The 15,135-nt window shown below is 39.0% G+C and overlaps 1 protein-coding gene across 2 annotated transcripts in view; it reads left to right on the plus strand.

Annotated features, from left to right (window-relative positions):
* The window catches only part of LOC143360360 (uncharacterized), a 277,601-nt gene that overhangs the window by 226,734 nt on the left and 35,732 nt on the right, over positions 1-15,135 (plus strand). For both annotated transcript variants that reach the window (XM_076799127.1, XM_076799128.1), the window contains exon 7: positions 10,212-10,396. In XM_076799127.1, coding sequence (XP_076655242.1) covers positions 10,212-10,396 — 185 coding nt within the window. The remainder of the gene's footprint in view (positions 1-10,211; positions 10,397-15,135) is intronic.

Raw genomic sequence — 15,135 nt, forward strand, 5'->3', positions numbered from 1 at the left:
TATAGTTTCAGTTTTTTTTTTCTCCAATGAATTCTACGCACGATTAATAGAAAACGTTCACTGGGCCCATAACCTATTAGGATTGGGTATTTAAATAATTGACTTCACTGGAGAATTCGCTATAACTGTTTCATTAAACAGCGCGGAAGGACGATGTAACCAGTTCGGCTAACGGACTCGAAGTGAAGAAAAGAAAAAGCAGGGGCGAAAGAGAAATCTTTCGTCCACTTGAAATAAGGGAAAAACCCAGGCCTGCATCGTTTATTGCCCTGGCCCTCGGCTACGACAAATACCAGGCCTATGGGCCCGATGACATCTGGTCTGTTATTCTAAGATAGAGAAAGCTACAGTGTTTCTCATGGACAACGTAATTTATTTTTGCTCTTTTGGCAGTTGCATTATTATTGCTAATAATCCAACAAAATATAACTTCTCCCCGGCGGGGAATCGAACCCCGGTCTCCCGCGTGACAGGCGGGGATACTGACCACTTTTTTTTTGTAACATACGTTTATTCAGCCAAAAAAATAACATTTACATAAATATATACCAGCAAACAAACAAACAAACAAAACAACAAGCTTAACAACGGAACAGAACAAAAATTTCCTTAAACGTACAAAAGGAGGCGTGGCTTATAAAATAGGAACTTAAGACTAAAGACTCGCCTATCGAGTACGCACAGTCTGGGCGGTCATATAAATATTGCAGTTACTGCTAAAACATATATATCTATTGCTACAACGTATAATATTGGTTCGGTTTTTGTGGGTGAGTATAAGGGAGGCGAATCCCTATGCTGCAACAGTTTCAGGGGGTGGGGGACAAATGTACTATGAGGGATACTGACCACTATACTACCGAGGAGTCACAAATGTTAGTTAGTTAGCGCGATTATTTAAATAAACAATTTATGTGATTGGGGTTACAATGTATATATAGGGGGGGGGGGTTATAACCACCAGTATTTTTTTGTGTTTTGTCGATGTTTATCGCTTATATCTACACTAGACAGTTTATAAATAAAGCGCATGTTTGGGTCGTCTCGCTGAATGTTTGTGTTGTATGTGATGTATTTGTCAAATGTTCTTCTATGGGCGTGGTATATTAGTGGTATGTTGTTCGAATTTTGAATATAGCCTTCGCTATCTAAAAAGGTGAAAGATTCAGGAGGAGTATAGCCAGTTTTCATAGTTTCTGCGAAGTACATCGGGTTCGGATATGTGGCGGCAAAAATGAGGCTGTTGGATGATATTTGACGGGTGCTGGCCCAATGGTTCCTAATCAGTTTTAGGATGAATAGGTCGATCCGGATGAGTTTGGCTTCCTCGTAGAGTCGATGGTTGCTGATCATCTTGGTGAAGTTGGATTCCGGTGTCCGGTATTTGTTGAGGCAGGCTCTGATGCATTTCCGTTCGAAGATTCGGAGTCTTTCCATGGTTCCCGCGCTGATGTTGAACCAGATGGGGTATCCGTAGGTCAGGATCGGTCGTATGAAGAGCTTGTAACAGAGAATTTTTACGGATTTATCGAGATCTTTGGAATAAAACAGTCTTTTAAGAGAGAGGAATGCTTTTTGCGCTTTGCCGATTTGAATTTCTACGTGGAAGTTGTAGTTTAATTTAAAATCTAGATGTATGCCTAGGTAGCGAACCAACTCTTTGTGGGGGATTTTGACGTTAGGATTGAATTTATCGAAAATATGAAATTTTTTTGAGTGTTTCTGCACATCGTAATTAGCGTTAGAGATTTTTGAGATATATGGTCTAAAGAGAATCGTCTCGCATTTATTTATATTTAATTTCAGTTTCCATGTGTGAAAGTAGTCTTGGATTTTATTGAAAGTTTCTTGCAATTCAGTTTGGATTTTGGATACTTTGTTATCGCGCACGTAGACTAGTAGGTCGTCCGCGAAGGCTATTACCCCTTTAGAGTTGTCGCTATTTAGGCCATACATTTGGAGAAGATCGCTTATGAATATGTTAAACAAGACAGGGGAATTTACTGTGCCTTGTTGTAGGCCGTTATCGATGCTGGTGGCATAACTCGCGATGAGATACAATTTGCAATTATTTTGAAATTTGATTTCTACTACTGTAGATTCGCAACAGGTACTGTCTTTGATGCAGTTTAGCTGGATGTTTTTGAATTTAATATCCTTACGGATTAAAATACCCGTGCCTCCTGCTTGTTTAGAATTTATTCTATCGCGCCTGACAAAGATGTAGTCCTTGAAGCTGAATTTGTGGATCGGATTTAGTTTTGTTTCTGAAAGTAAAGTGTGGTATCACGTATAATTAATTATTTATTTAATGAATAGAAAAGAAATAGACTTAAGTGTACAATAGATGCGCGCTTAGTTACTAACTGTTAATCTAAACTACACGATGACAACTGTACAACTTCAACCCTCAACTTCCCACAACTTACTCGACAACTTTCGGACAACGACCACGACTCTCAGACAACGACTACGACTGACTCATCCCTCATCTAGCAAGACTCGGTTCATCCCCTCGCTCGCCCCTTCCGGAGTTTTCACCATGCCCAAATATGGGCATGAACATCGTCAATGGGCCGAAGGCCCATCGTCGCTCGCAATCCGACGCTGGTCAATGTCGCTTTCCCTTTTTATGGCCTTTTTCCGGCCTTCGCTGCATGCCTGTCCTAAAGTGTCTCTAAAGTCTACACCTAAAGTCTATATCTTAAAACTATGTACCGGGTGCCCGCATATTCCCGATACCACAAAAGCTACATCTGGTTTGTGCTTATTAAGGAAATCCAGGAGAGTGACTCTTCTTTCATTTGTTATGATGGAGTTTACATTAATTTGGACTATGTGCAAATCTTTTATAATTAATTTATTGGCTATATTTTCGCGGATATTGGGAGCCATTGAGTAACTGGGGATACTGACCACTATACTATCGAGGACGGGACGCTGTTTTAACATTTGTTATTATTGTTTATGGTTGCTTATTTTTGGAACCACCAGAACTTATCTGGGTCTTCCTTCGCGATGATCTCTTTGTCGTATTTTGTTAACTTATATCTAAAGCGCATTTCTGGGTGGTCGAAGGTGATGTTACTGTCGTATGTTTTTCTATTGTAATGATATATGATTGGTTGTTTGTAATTGTCTTGTATAAGTCAGTTGCTGTCGAAGTGTATGCATGATTCTGGGGGTGTATATCCTGTATGTCTGGTTGATTCGTGGTATTGTGGGTAGGGGTAGGCTGATGGATATATGTGGCTATATTCTAATATGTTGGGAACGTTGACCCAATGGTTGCGGATGAGTTTCAGTGTAAATATGTCTATTCTGGGTATTTTTGCCATTTCGTAGAGTCTATGATTGCTGTATAGTTTCGTGTAGTTGGATTCGGGTGTCTTGTATTTATTTAAACATGCTCTTATGCATTTATGTTGAGGTTTTTGGTGAAGAGTTTTGAAGCACAGAGTATCAAGAAAAGTTTTAATATAAGAAAGCAGATAAATACAGATGATAGATCAAAAAGGAGAAGTACATTGATAAAGCGACTGCGTTGGACACGTATTCATACCGGACTGAAGGTGCGGTCGGATCCTCGCGAATCGCTCGAGCCAATAGGCGTAACGCATCCCCTCTTATCATAATTACGAAGAAGCGCGCGAGTCTTTCTCATTCAAATTGAGATCTCTCAATACATACATTCTTAACACTCTCCCTAGATCGATAGTTTGATGAAATATAAGACCGCTATTTTAACATATATTACCCTTATGAACAAGTCCCAACTTTCGTCGTAATTCTATAAATTTTGGCTTCGCCAACGCCTTTGTACATATGTCCGCGAGTTGGTCATTACTTTTAATATGAGAAACAATAATTTCACCCCTCGCATACAAGTCTCTTATGTAGTGACATTTAACATCTATGTGTTTTGTTCGTTGATGGAATTCTGGATTTTTTACCAGCTTTACAACAAACATATAAAACATATAAAACGTATAAAAACATAAGATTTCCTACAGCTTCCCTGTACGGTACTGGATTACTTTCTTTTCCGGAAACAGATGAATCCCATCCAACATCTATAGGTGTTGACACACTATTGGCATTACTTAAATTGAACTTCTCTAAAACCTTATTTGCATATTTTTCCTGACTGATAAAAAAGGAGCCATTGTCCAATTTATGAATTTCTAAACCAAGGAAGAGGTTAACATCCTTCGTGCTGGTAACTTCAAACCGTTTACATAATTGATTCAAAAACTTATCCAAAAGATTTTCGTTTGTTGCGGCCAACAGCCCATCATCTACATAAATACCAAGAAGTATTCTTTCGTTCCCCCTTTTATAAACATAAAAACATGGGTCAGCTGAGCACTTAAGAAAACCGAAATCTTCGAGAAATTTAGCAAAATGTTCCGTCCAGCACCTTGGTGCTTGCTTGAGCCCATATAGACTTTTTAACAATTTGCAAACTCGCGTAGTACCATCATGAAAACCATCTGGTTGTTTCATGTATATATCCTCTTTAAGAGTTCCGTACAAGAAAGCAGTTTTAACATCGAATTGAGCTAGATGCAAACCATCACGCGCTGCAATACATAATAAAACTCTCACTGTGTCAAACCGCAAAACAGGGCTAAAGGTTTCTGTATAATCAATTCCTTCGACTTGCGAACACCCTTTTATGACTAAACGTGCCTTATAACGCTCACTACCATCTGGATTTAGTTTCTTAGTAAAAACCCATCGATTATTAATAACTTTGTGCCCTTCCGGCTTTTCTACAAGTATCCAAGTTCTATTATCCTTTAACGAATTCATCTCTTCTTGCATCGCTCCTTTCCATTTGTCCCGATACAGTGACTTAATGGCATCATTATAATTCGAAGGTAAAGCTTCCGACAAATAAGTAAGTGGACAACCATAAAAATCTGTTTGTTTAATCTTAGTTCTATCTCGCAATTCCCTCGTATTGGAGTTACCTACACTTGAAGACTGCAAGGGTGCTTCTAGCTCATCTGACTTCTCATCGTCGGAATACACACTCCGGAAAGATTCGACATCACTTTCTATTTCCGAATTACTTGCAGCTACATGCTCTCCCTGAATATTTATTTTGGCTTGTTGTGGGATAATCGTCTCTGCCTTAAACAGAACATCTCGACATAAATAACATCTCTTAAACTAGACACGAATACTCTATAGCCCTTGCAATTTTCAATGTAACCTACAAGAACGTCTTTTACAGACTTCTTATCAAGCTTCCTACGCTTTTCGATTGGTACATGAATAAAACACTCGGTTCCGAAAATTTTTAAGTTACTTACATTCGCCGGTTTTCCAAACCATAACTCATAAGGAGTTTTACCTGGTAACTTTGTGGGACCTGTTCGATTAAGTACATACGCTGCCGTATTTAACGCTTCAGCCCACAGAAACAGAGGCAAGTCTGATTTTGCATAAATCATCGAACGTGCAGCTTCAACAAGAATGCGATTTTCTCGCTCTGCAACGCCATTCTGTTGCGGCGTGTACGCAACATTTACGGTATGTTTAATACCTTCAGCCTCTAGAAAACACCTTACCTCCTTATTAACATATTCGGTACCTCCATCGCTATGGATTTCTTTTACATTTTCTCCGAATCGATTTTTGATTTCATTACAAAAAAACTTTATCTTCTCAGAAACCTCTGATTTTTCTCGCAAGAAGTAAACTGTTCGAAAACTTGAAAACTCATCTTTAAAAGTTAATAAATACCGCCTTTTACCAAGGGATTCCTGTTGCATGGGTCCGCATACATCGGTGTGTATCGCTTCACGTACTTTTATAGCTCTTTCGACTCTCTCATGGAAACTCGACCTGTGATGCTTGCCATACGCACAGCCTTCACAAAAACTGTCAGACTCTGGAACATCAACGCCTATGCTTCGCAAAAAACCTTTGACATGTCTCTTGTCCTGATGACAAAGTCGCTCATGCCATAGTTGTAGGGTACAATCAGCATCGTTCTTATCGACTGTATACACTTCCTTCTGAAAAACAACACGCATGTTGAGTTTGTATATGCCGCCGCTCTCCGAGCCGGTCGCTATTGTCACCTCATTGCGCGTCAACACAAAACGCTGACCATATTCTCTCAAAGAAAAATCTATACCTTTCTTAGCAGCTACCTTTACAGAAAATAAATTTCGTTTGAGTCTCGGAACATATAACACATCGTATATCATACCTGGCATTCGGCACCCATCAACAAACATTTCTACCTCTATATTCCCTTTACCATAAGCAGGAGTCTCGTCTCCATTTCCTAACCTAATCATTACCGGTATTTTAAAGTTCTCATAATCGCAAAACCAGTCTCTTCTTTTCGACATGTGATCCGTTGCACCTGAGTCGATCAACCAGCTGTCGCCCTCCGCAGCACCGTCACTGCTCCCGACGAACGCTTGTCGCACGGTCGAATCATTTCCCACATATTCTGCTCCTTCTCGCGAACTCGAACGTTCTCCTTGTTTTGGACAATTCTTCTTGAGATGACCCTTCGATCCACAGGAATAACAGCCAACACAATCCTTCTTAACATGACCTCTTAAACCGCATGTATAGCAAATAGGCACTTTCTTCTTCACTATTTGCGCACCTTGAAACGGCTTGTTAGAGCCGTTACATCTTGAACGTCCTTTGCCATTCGTGTTTACCATCAAAGCGACTGACCTTGTATCCATTGTGTCTTGTTTTTGCAGTCGTGCTTCTTCAGACATTAAACGTGCCGTTAAATTTTCCAACGTCTTTCTCGAATTGTCGACTGAGTCCCACGCACTATGAAAGTGGTTAAATTTTGATGGTAAACTTGTTAAAGCACGTGATAGTAACATTGAGTCCGGAATTTCGCCACCTAGGCTCTTCATCTTGGTCGCAAGCTGATCCAGCTTCGCCAAATTATGCGCAACATCCTCATTTCAGTCCCATTCGTATTCATAAAATTGTTTTTGAATCAACGACAGATTCTCATCTGATTTCATGTCGTATACTGCGTTGAGTCTTTTCCACATCTCCCTTGCGGTGGTACAGTTAAATAGAAGAGTTAGTGGCTTCTTCTCAATCGTCGTAACGATTAATCTTCGAGCAGCTCTATCCGCTTTATCAAATTGATCGATTTTTTCAAGAGCATTAACACCACCATCCTTCGGTCGTGTTAGCCTACCTTCGCACACGTCCAGGAGATCAACTTCATTTTCCAATAACGTGCGAACAATGAACCGCCATTGATGCCAGTTGTCCTTGTCTCGAAGTTTCTCGATCTTTAACTGCGTAGATTCCATTTTCAACTGCACTAACTTTCTTACTCAATAAACTGACTTAAAGCAAGCCTGGGCCCATAACCTGTTGAGGTTTTTGGTGAAGAGTTTTGCAGCACAGAGTATCAAGAAAAGTTTTAATATAAGAAAGCAGATAAATACAGATGATAGATCAAAAAGGAGAAGTACATTGATAAAGCGACTGCGTTGGACACGTATTCATACCGGACTGAAGGTGCGGTCGGTTCCTCGCGAATCGCTCGAGCCAATAGGCGTAACGCATCCCCTCTTATCATAATTACGAAGAAGCGCGCGAGTCTTTCTCATTCAAATGAGATCTGTTAATACATACATTCTTAACACATTCCATTTAAAAACACATCGATAACCTTGAAATCTCATAAAAATGACCTTGAAATTTTTTTTCCTTTACACCGTTATATGTGGCCCTTCAAACAGTGTAACTTTGTCCTACGACGTTTTTTTGTACAACGAAAAGTAACGGAGATATTTAGGTGTCCTGCTTTATCGAATTCACCCTGTATACTTTTTATTTTTGTTCTTTTATTCTTAGAAGAATCTCGCCATATTCTGCTTCTTCTTTAAGTAGTAACGAGTTACCGTCACCTCACCGACAATTATTTCACCGACAATCGTTTCACCGACACGATTTCATCGACACCTAACTTCTTCGACAATATTAACTCACCAACATTTTCAGATCACCGTCAGTTATTTCCCCGACAATAATTTCCCCGACAGTTATTTCACCAATAGTCATTTCATCCACTGATGGTTTGTATGTAAACATTGTCGACAAAACTCGGTATCAAGGAAATCATTTGTCGGGGAAGTGTCTGTCGGTGATATGAAAATGTCGGTGAGTTAATATTGCCGGCGAAGGTAGGTGTTGATGAAGTTTTGTCGGTGAAACGATTGTCGATGGAATAATTGTCGGTGAGGTGATGGTAACTCGTAGTAACAAAGGTAATTTTCGATTCATTTTTTTATTTCGAACTGATTCTGCTTTCTTTGCATACAAACTCTTCGTTCAATAGTCAAGGACGTACTAAAGAACAGAAGAGAAAAAAAGGGACATACAATCACCATAAAAATGCGTTTGGACGCACGCGCCAAGACGCAGGCGCATAGGAAAACGCGCACGCGAACGCGTTTGACGAAATTTGACGAATGGAGTATAGAAGGTCTCAGGATCGCAAAACGCACCTAGGAAAACCCACCTTTACGAATTTGGTTTCGCATCATGCTGATTGGTAGAGTTGCTTGGGATTCAAACGAAAAAGTTAGCCGTTTGCCGTTGATGCCGGTGTGGTTTGTTCTTTTTGTGGATACGATCGGAGCAGACGCGGCGGCCAAGGTCCCAACAAGCAACTGTTAACGACTGTCCGACGCGCGCAATCGCACGAAAAACCCCTTCGTTTGAATCTCGAAGAAACACTAATTCCAATCAACTTGAACTATACTGCATATTCGTTGTTAACAAAGTAACTTATACAGGGTGTTCGACTACAGGTGGAAGAAAATTTAAGGAGTGGTTCTCCATGGCAATATAAAACGAAAATAAAGAATAAAAAATTTCGATTTCGGTTTCATTTTTCAGTTATTAACAATTAAAAATCCACTGTGTGCCTCGTGCCGCACAATGGGCAATTTGGACGAAATCGGATTCAAAGTAAAAGAACTTTCGATAGAAATGAGGTAGAGCGATGAAATGTTGTTTAAATTAAAGTTGAAACTTGTTAGAATATGGGAAAAATAGGGAGATTATTACCATCCAATCATTTCAACGAAAAAATGACTTCATTAGTTTTTGTCACAAAAATCTATTTTCTGCAAAATCCTGAGGTCGTAGACAAATTTTGAGACCAGATTTGAAATCAGCGTGAAAAAATCTATGGGAAATGATGTATAGCATGTTAAAAAAAATTTTTTTCCGCGCGTGGTATTGGAAAAACTAAAATTTTCTTGAATTTGTGCGCGTTTAACGAATTTTCTCGAGGTTAAAAACGTTCGTACCACAATCTCTCTATTTTTCCCATATTCTACAAAGTTGCAGCTTTCATCGCTCTACCTCATTCCTATCGAAAGTTCCTTGATTTTTAATCCGATTTTGTCCAAATTGCCCACTGTGCGGCGGCCGCTCTCGAGCTTCTTGGTCCCTCACGGCGGTAATACGGATATTTCAACGTCGGCTAACTGAAATGTCTAGGCGCCTTATAACCCGTTTTCATTGTAATTACCAAAAAATATTTCACTTCATTTCAGTCTCTTGCAATTGATATAAACATTTTAAAATTAAAATTTTTATTTTTACTTTCATGGAAAAGAAATTAACATCATTTTGTTGTCGAGTACAAACATGAGGAATATTAGAAAATTTTACTACTTTCCCTCGCATGCTTTTCATTACGAATTTAAGTATAGGAAGTATTGATAAACTATCACAGCAATGGATCGGGCTCGTACAGAATGGTATCTTTTATACTTTAACGTGATATTAATATTGTCGATCCATCGAATTCAATGAAATGGATCATGCTCACCGGTTGAGCATGGAGATGCCATTTGTCCATCCAGATAGCTAACATCTGATAAATGATAGGCATCAATTGATAGTTGCTTCTAATCGCATTCTACACATGAGAAACGCAAATTGGCATCCCTTGTTACCAATATTCGGAAAATGAAAAATGACAATCGGCGACTCCGGTTGAGAAGGTTTTAAGACAAACATATGCAACCATTAAATCAAATGTATATGTGTGTATTATATCGATATTTATTTATTTTTATATCGATAAGATATCAATAATCGGTAACGACACCTCTACCGTCGTAAAAGTATAATTACAATACTATTTCCTGCTTAAACATTGCATCGATAATTTATTTCAGATACCAAGGGATATCAAGCTAGATCACATCGTAAAGGTTATATCGCCGGATGGAAGAGTTCTGCAAGGACGAGTCAGATATGTGGGTCCCGTACCAGGACATGAAGAAGCACACGTTGGCGTAGAATTACCTTACATGAATGGTAGCTCCGACGGCACATTTCACGGCAGAAGATTCTTTGATTGGTAAGTAACATTAATCAATTTCAAAAAGGGCCTAGCCGAATAAGATGGTCAAAACTGCCCTTAGACGTTTTTCAATAATTAATGAACCATTCGAAAGCTGACCAAGAAAAACCCCTCTGAGCCAAATTTCAACCCCCTATGTTGCTCGTGAGGGTAGTCACAGGGTAAATTAGATTTTGAGCTTTTCCGTGCATTTTTCGCACTCTGATGCTTCCCAAAATTCTGAAAAAAATGTGACATATTTTGGACCCTAAGGCGAATTTTTGAGAATTTTTTCAGATTTTTTGGATGCAAACTGTGGTCGTAAAAAATGAAAAACCTCAAAAAAATCGGAAAAATGCAGGTTTCTCAAAAATATGAAAACATGCTATTGAGCTGTTTAGTGCCCCAATAAAGTACCATAACAGGCAGTGTCCTCAATTTTTTTTAGATTTTTTGTTGTGGGAAGTCTCTGTCAAAAACAAAAAAAACCGAATTTTTTCGACGTTTCTGCTATTAGGAGGAAAGTTACACTTGTTGATTTTATCGCAAGTATATATTAAGTCATTTTTAACGTTATTACATTGAAACAAGTAAGTGTTTGACCTCAGAAATATGTTTTAAGAGAAAAATAAATTCTATTTCGTGCGATATATACCAGAATGTTCGCAACGTTTACAACATCGCTGGTTGGCCGAGCAGTCAAGGTGTCGGACTACAGTGGCGCTAGGGTAGCCGAGCGAGCAACATCGTGCTATACACTGCGAAACAAGAAATAGTCTAAAACCAAAAATAAAATAACACTAGCCCATTGTGCTATCGAGTGCCCAAAACGGATCAAATCCTGAAGAGGAGGACCCAAAAAGTGCGAAGGATACCTGCAACAAAGCAAAGATTTCCTCACCGAAAAGGAACCTAACCTCAAAGGGGGCCGCATGGCGTCCAGAAGACATAAAAAACATAAAGAAGTACATAGAAAGGCCACTCTCAGGAAATGTTAAACATTCTTCCCTTATGAAGATTCATAACAAAATTTCAAAACGCAAACAGATCTCTTTAGAAGATTTAAAAACTGCTAAAGTCCAATGTACAATGGCTCCCAAGCCTGGTAAGAAAATAACAGCTCTCACGGCAACCAACTCCGGACTGAAGGACAACTCCTCAAGAGAAACCCTAATAGAAGAAAATAGAATTCTAAAAGAAGAAATCGCCAACCTCAAAAAACTATATGAGGAAGCAATAATGGCAGCCAAGATGCCCAGTACAGCTGACGACATAAACAAAACAGAAAATTCAAACCCAGTACCAAACTCACCGCCAAGCGCCATGGAAATAGAACATGAAGCAAGCAAACAATTAGAGACTGGCTTTACGCTGATCCAACGCATAAAAAATAAGAACCTGGAAAATAAAGGTACCCAGGAAAGGATCAACTAAGCTAAGGACCATACGATAATGCAATCCAAGGACCGGTCAACACCTGTACTCTCGACTAATCCACGCACAGATAATCACAAAACCATACCACGGGTGGAATCTAACCAAGTGGTAGACCACAGCACAAAAGGTAGACGACCACCACCAATAAACATATTATACCAGGATCCAAAAGACTCTATCAAACTACTGCAAGAAACAGGCTGCACCAAATTCCACATAAAAAGAATAAATAACATGAAACATATCATCCAAATGGAAGATAGTAAAGACTATAATAAAGTCAAAAATACATTAAACTCTGCTAGCACAGAGTTCTTCACCTACAGCCCAAAATGGTTAAAACACCAAAACTTCCTACTGAAAGGACTGCCTCCATCATTTGAAGATTCAGAAATTCTAGAGGAACTCAGGTCAATCAATGATAACAACATCAAATTCGTTAAAGTGAGTGCATTTACAACCCCAAAAGCTCAAAGAGAAAACCGTACATTGCCAATGTTTCTGGTACAAATTGAGGCTGATAGTGACCTCACAGCATTGAAAAACATCAAATACATTTTCCATCACGCAATCAAATGGGAAAAACTAATAAAGAAGGGAATAATACAGTGTAAACGTTGTCAGCGATTCAACCACACAGCAGCAAACTGCAACTTAGCTTATCGCTGTGTAAAGTGCAGTAATGACCACGCTCCTGGGGAATGCAAACTGACAGCTAACCTAGAAAAATCACCAGAAATAAAACCTTTCTGTGTCAACTGCAAGTCAACAGGACATCCTGCATCTTACAAAGGCTGCCCAAAACTGAAGGAATTTATACAGCAAAAACTGAACATTAAAACTTCAAACCAAAACAGCGCACCCAGGAAAATTATAAACCAGGCACTGCTGCAACCTGGAATCTCTTACGCTATGGCTACTACTGCACCCAGGGACAGGCGAACACACAACACTCCTCAACAATCCAACATCAACAGCGAACACACCCAAATTAACCCACCCCAAATAGTTCAACTAGCAAATCGTACAGGTAACCTTGAGAAAGCATTATTTGATATCCATAATAAATTAGAATCGTTCAGCTCACAACTGAACCAGCTAATGACAATCTTCATAAATAGCTCATAATCAACTTGTCAGAAACATTCCTGAAATAAATCTAAAAATTATCTCCTTAAATACCAACTCAATAGTTAGTAATGTTAAAAGAATAGCTCTAGTTAAATTAATAGAAGATCACAACCCAGATATACTACTATTAAATGAAACACATTTAAAACCAAATCACGTTTTTTATCTAAAAGACTATCAAATCACAAGAAACGATAGGCAATCTGGTAAAGGCGGCGGAACAGCCATCATTATTAAAAATAGCATTAAATTCGAACCCGTAAACACTGGTTGCAATTACTCCAAATTGGAAAATACAGCAATAAAACTTAACCTAAAAAATGGCAAAGTCCTTCTGTTGGTCGCCATTTATGGCAGAAAAGGAAAAAATTCCGTATTCATAGAAGAACTAAATAGATTATGTGCAGAATTAAAAATAGATTCCACCGACGTTTACTACATATTAGCAGGAGACTGGAATGCTAAACACACATCCTGGAACAACAGGAAAAACGATGAGAGAGGGATCGCTTTGAAGTCATGGCTTTCTGATCACGAAATAGAATACAAGACTAAACTTTTTCACACCAAAACCCCCACATACCTTAGAAATGAATCTTACATTGATTTTTACTTAGCAGACGCGAGAATAAAGTTCAAGAGTGCGCAAAGAGGCAAAATAAAAACAATCACATTTCACAGCGACCACGAAGCTTGCCTTGCCTCAATTAAAGTCCCCAATACACACTTACCACCACCGGACTCAGACACACACAACAAAAACATACTGACTAAACTTAACGTACAAAAATTCCAAAACACCCTAAATAAACTCCGACTCGACTTACACCCAAACTGCAACCTTTCTCTAGACCAGATCCACGAACAGTTGAATACTATCCAGAACGAAATCTTAAATGCTATCAATCGAGCCACACCAAAACACAAACCGGCAAACTCGACAGACAAATACTTAAACAGGACAATCAAAAGCATACAACGCACGGAACACAAACTAATCACGCAAATAAGAAAATTACGCAAAATAACCAACACAAACCCCTACATAAACCACGCCATTCACAACACACAACACATGATTGCTGCCACCAGGAAAAAACTCAAACGAGAAATAGAAAAACAGGTCGGAAAATATTGGCTCGATCGTATAAGCAATCATTCCGAGAAACCCGAATCGCATGTTCACAGAAATAAATAAACTATTCCGGAAGAAAGATAAACAGGGCCTGCCAAACTTCAAAATCAACCAAGACAGAACAGACCTGATTAACACAGCCGGCTTAGATCCAGACACTCTTGAGAAAAACGACGACAATCTAATTGTCAAAGATGACACCCAAAAAATCAACATCCTCGCCGCACACTATGCTATTGCTAGTGATCAAAATAAATCGCTTAACCATCCCAGTTTCAGAGCCGTAATCGAAACAGAAGCGGCAGCAACAGAACGCGAAATTGCCACCACACTACCCAATACCATCTGCACCTTCAGTGACACAAACTCGTCAGTAACCGCAAAATAACCGGAGTCAATGAAAACATACTTTACCAATTTCTCAACAGTTAAAAACAAATTCAAATACCTAAATAACAATAAATCGGCCGGAAATGACCAACTCTCAAATTATATACTCAAAAAAATCCCAGACAAAATCATTTGGGCTTACACAATTATCTTCAACAACCTACTAAATTATGGTCTTTTCCCGGAAGAATGGAAGGTTGCCAAGGTAATTTCCATAGCCAAAAAAGGCAAAGATCCCTTAAATCCAAACAGTTACCGACCAATCAGCTTGCTCTCGAACATAGGAAAAGTATATGAACGAATTATTAACGATATAATAACAGACATTTGCAAAGACAAAGATATTATTTCGGAAAACCAGTACGGATTTAGAAAACATCATTCCACGTTACATGCAATCAACAAATTATCCTCCGACGTTAACTGGGCCCTGAATAACGACAACTGTGTGGGTGCCTGTCTTGTGGACCTAGAGAAAGCCTTTGACACAGTTTGGTTGGACGGTTTGATCTGTAAACTAAGGCGAAAAGGCTTTCCACTAATAGTAATTAAACTAATTACAAATATGGTAACAAACCGATCATTTCAAGTAATCAGTGATAAGAACTCCATTTCTCGCGTATTCACAATAAAAAACGGACTCCAACAAGGTACCATAAATTCC

The sequence above is a fragment of the Halictus rubicundus genome, chromosome 13, assembly GCF_050948215.1.
Source record: "Halictus rubicundus isolate RS-2024b chromosome 13, iyHalRubi1_principal, whole genome shotgun sequence".
Lineage (NCBI taxonomy): Eukaryota > Metazoa > Arthropoda > Insecta > Hymenoptera > Halictidae > Halictus > Halictus rubicundus.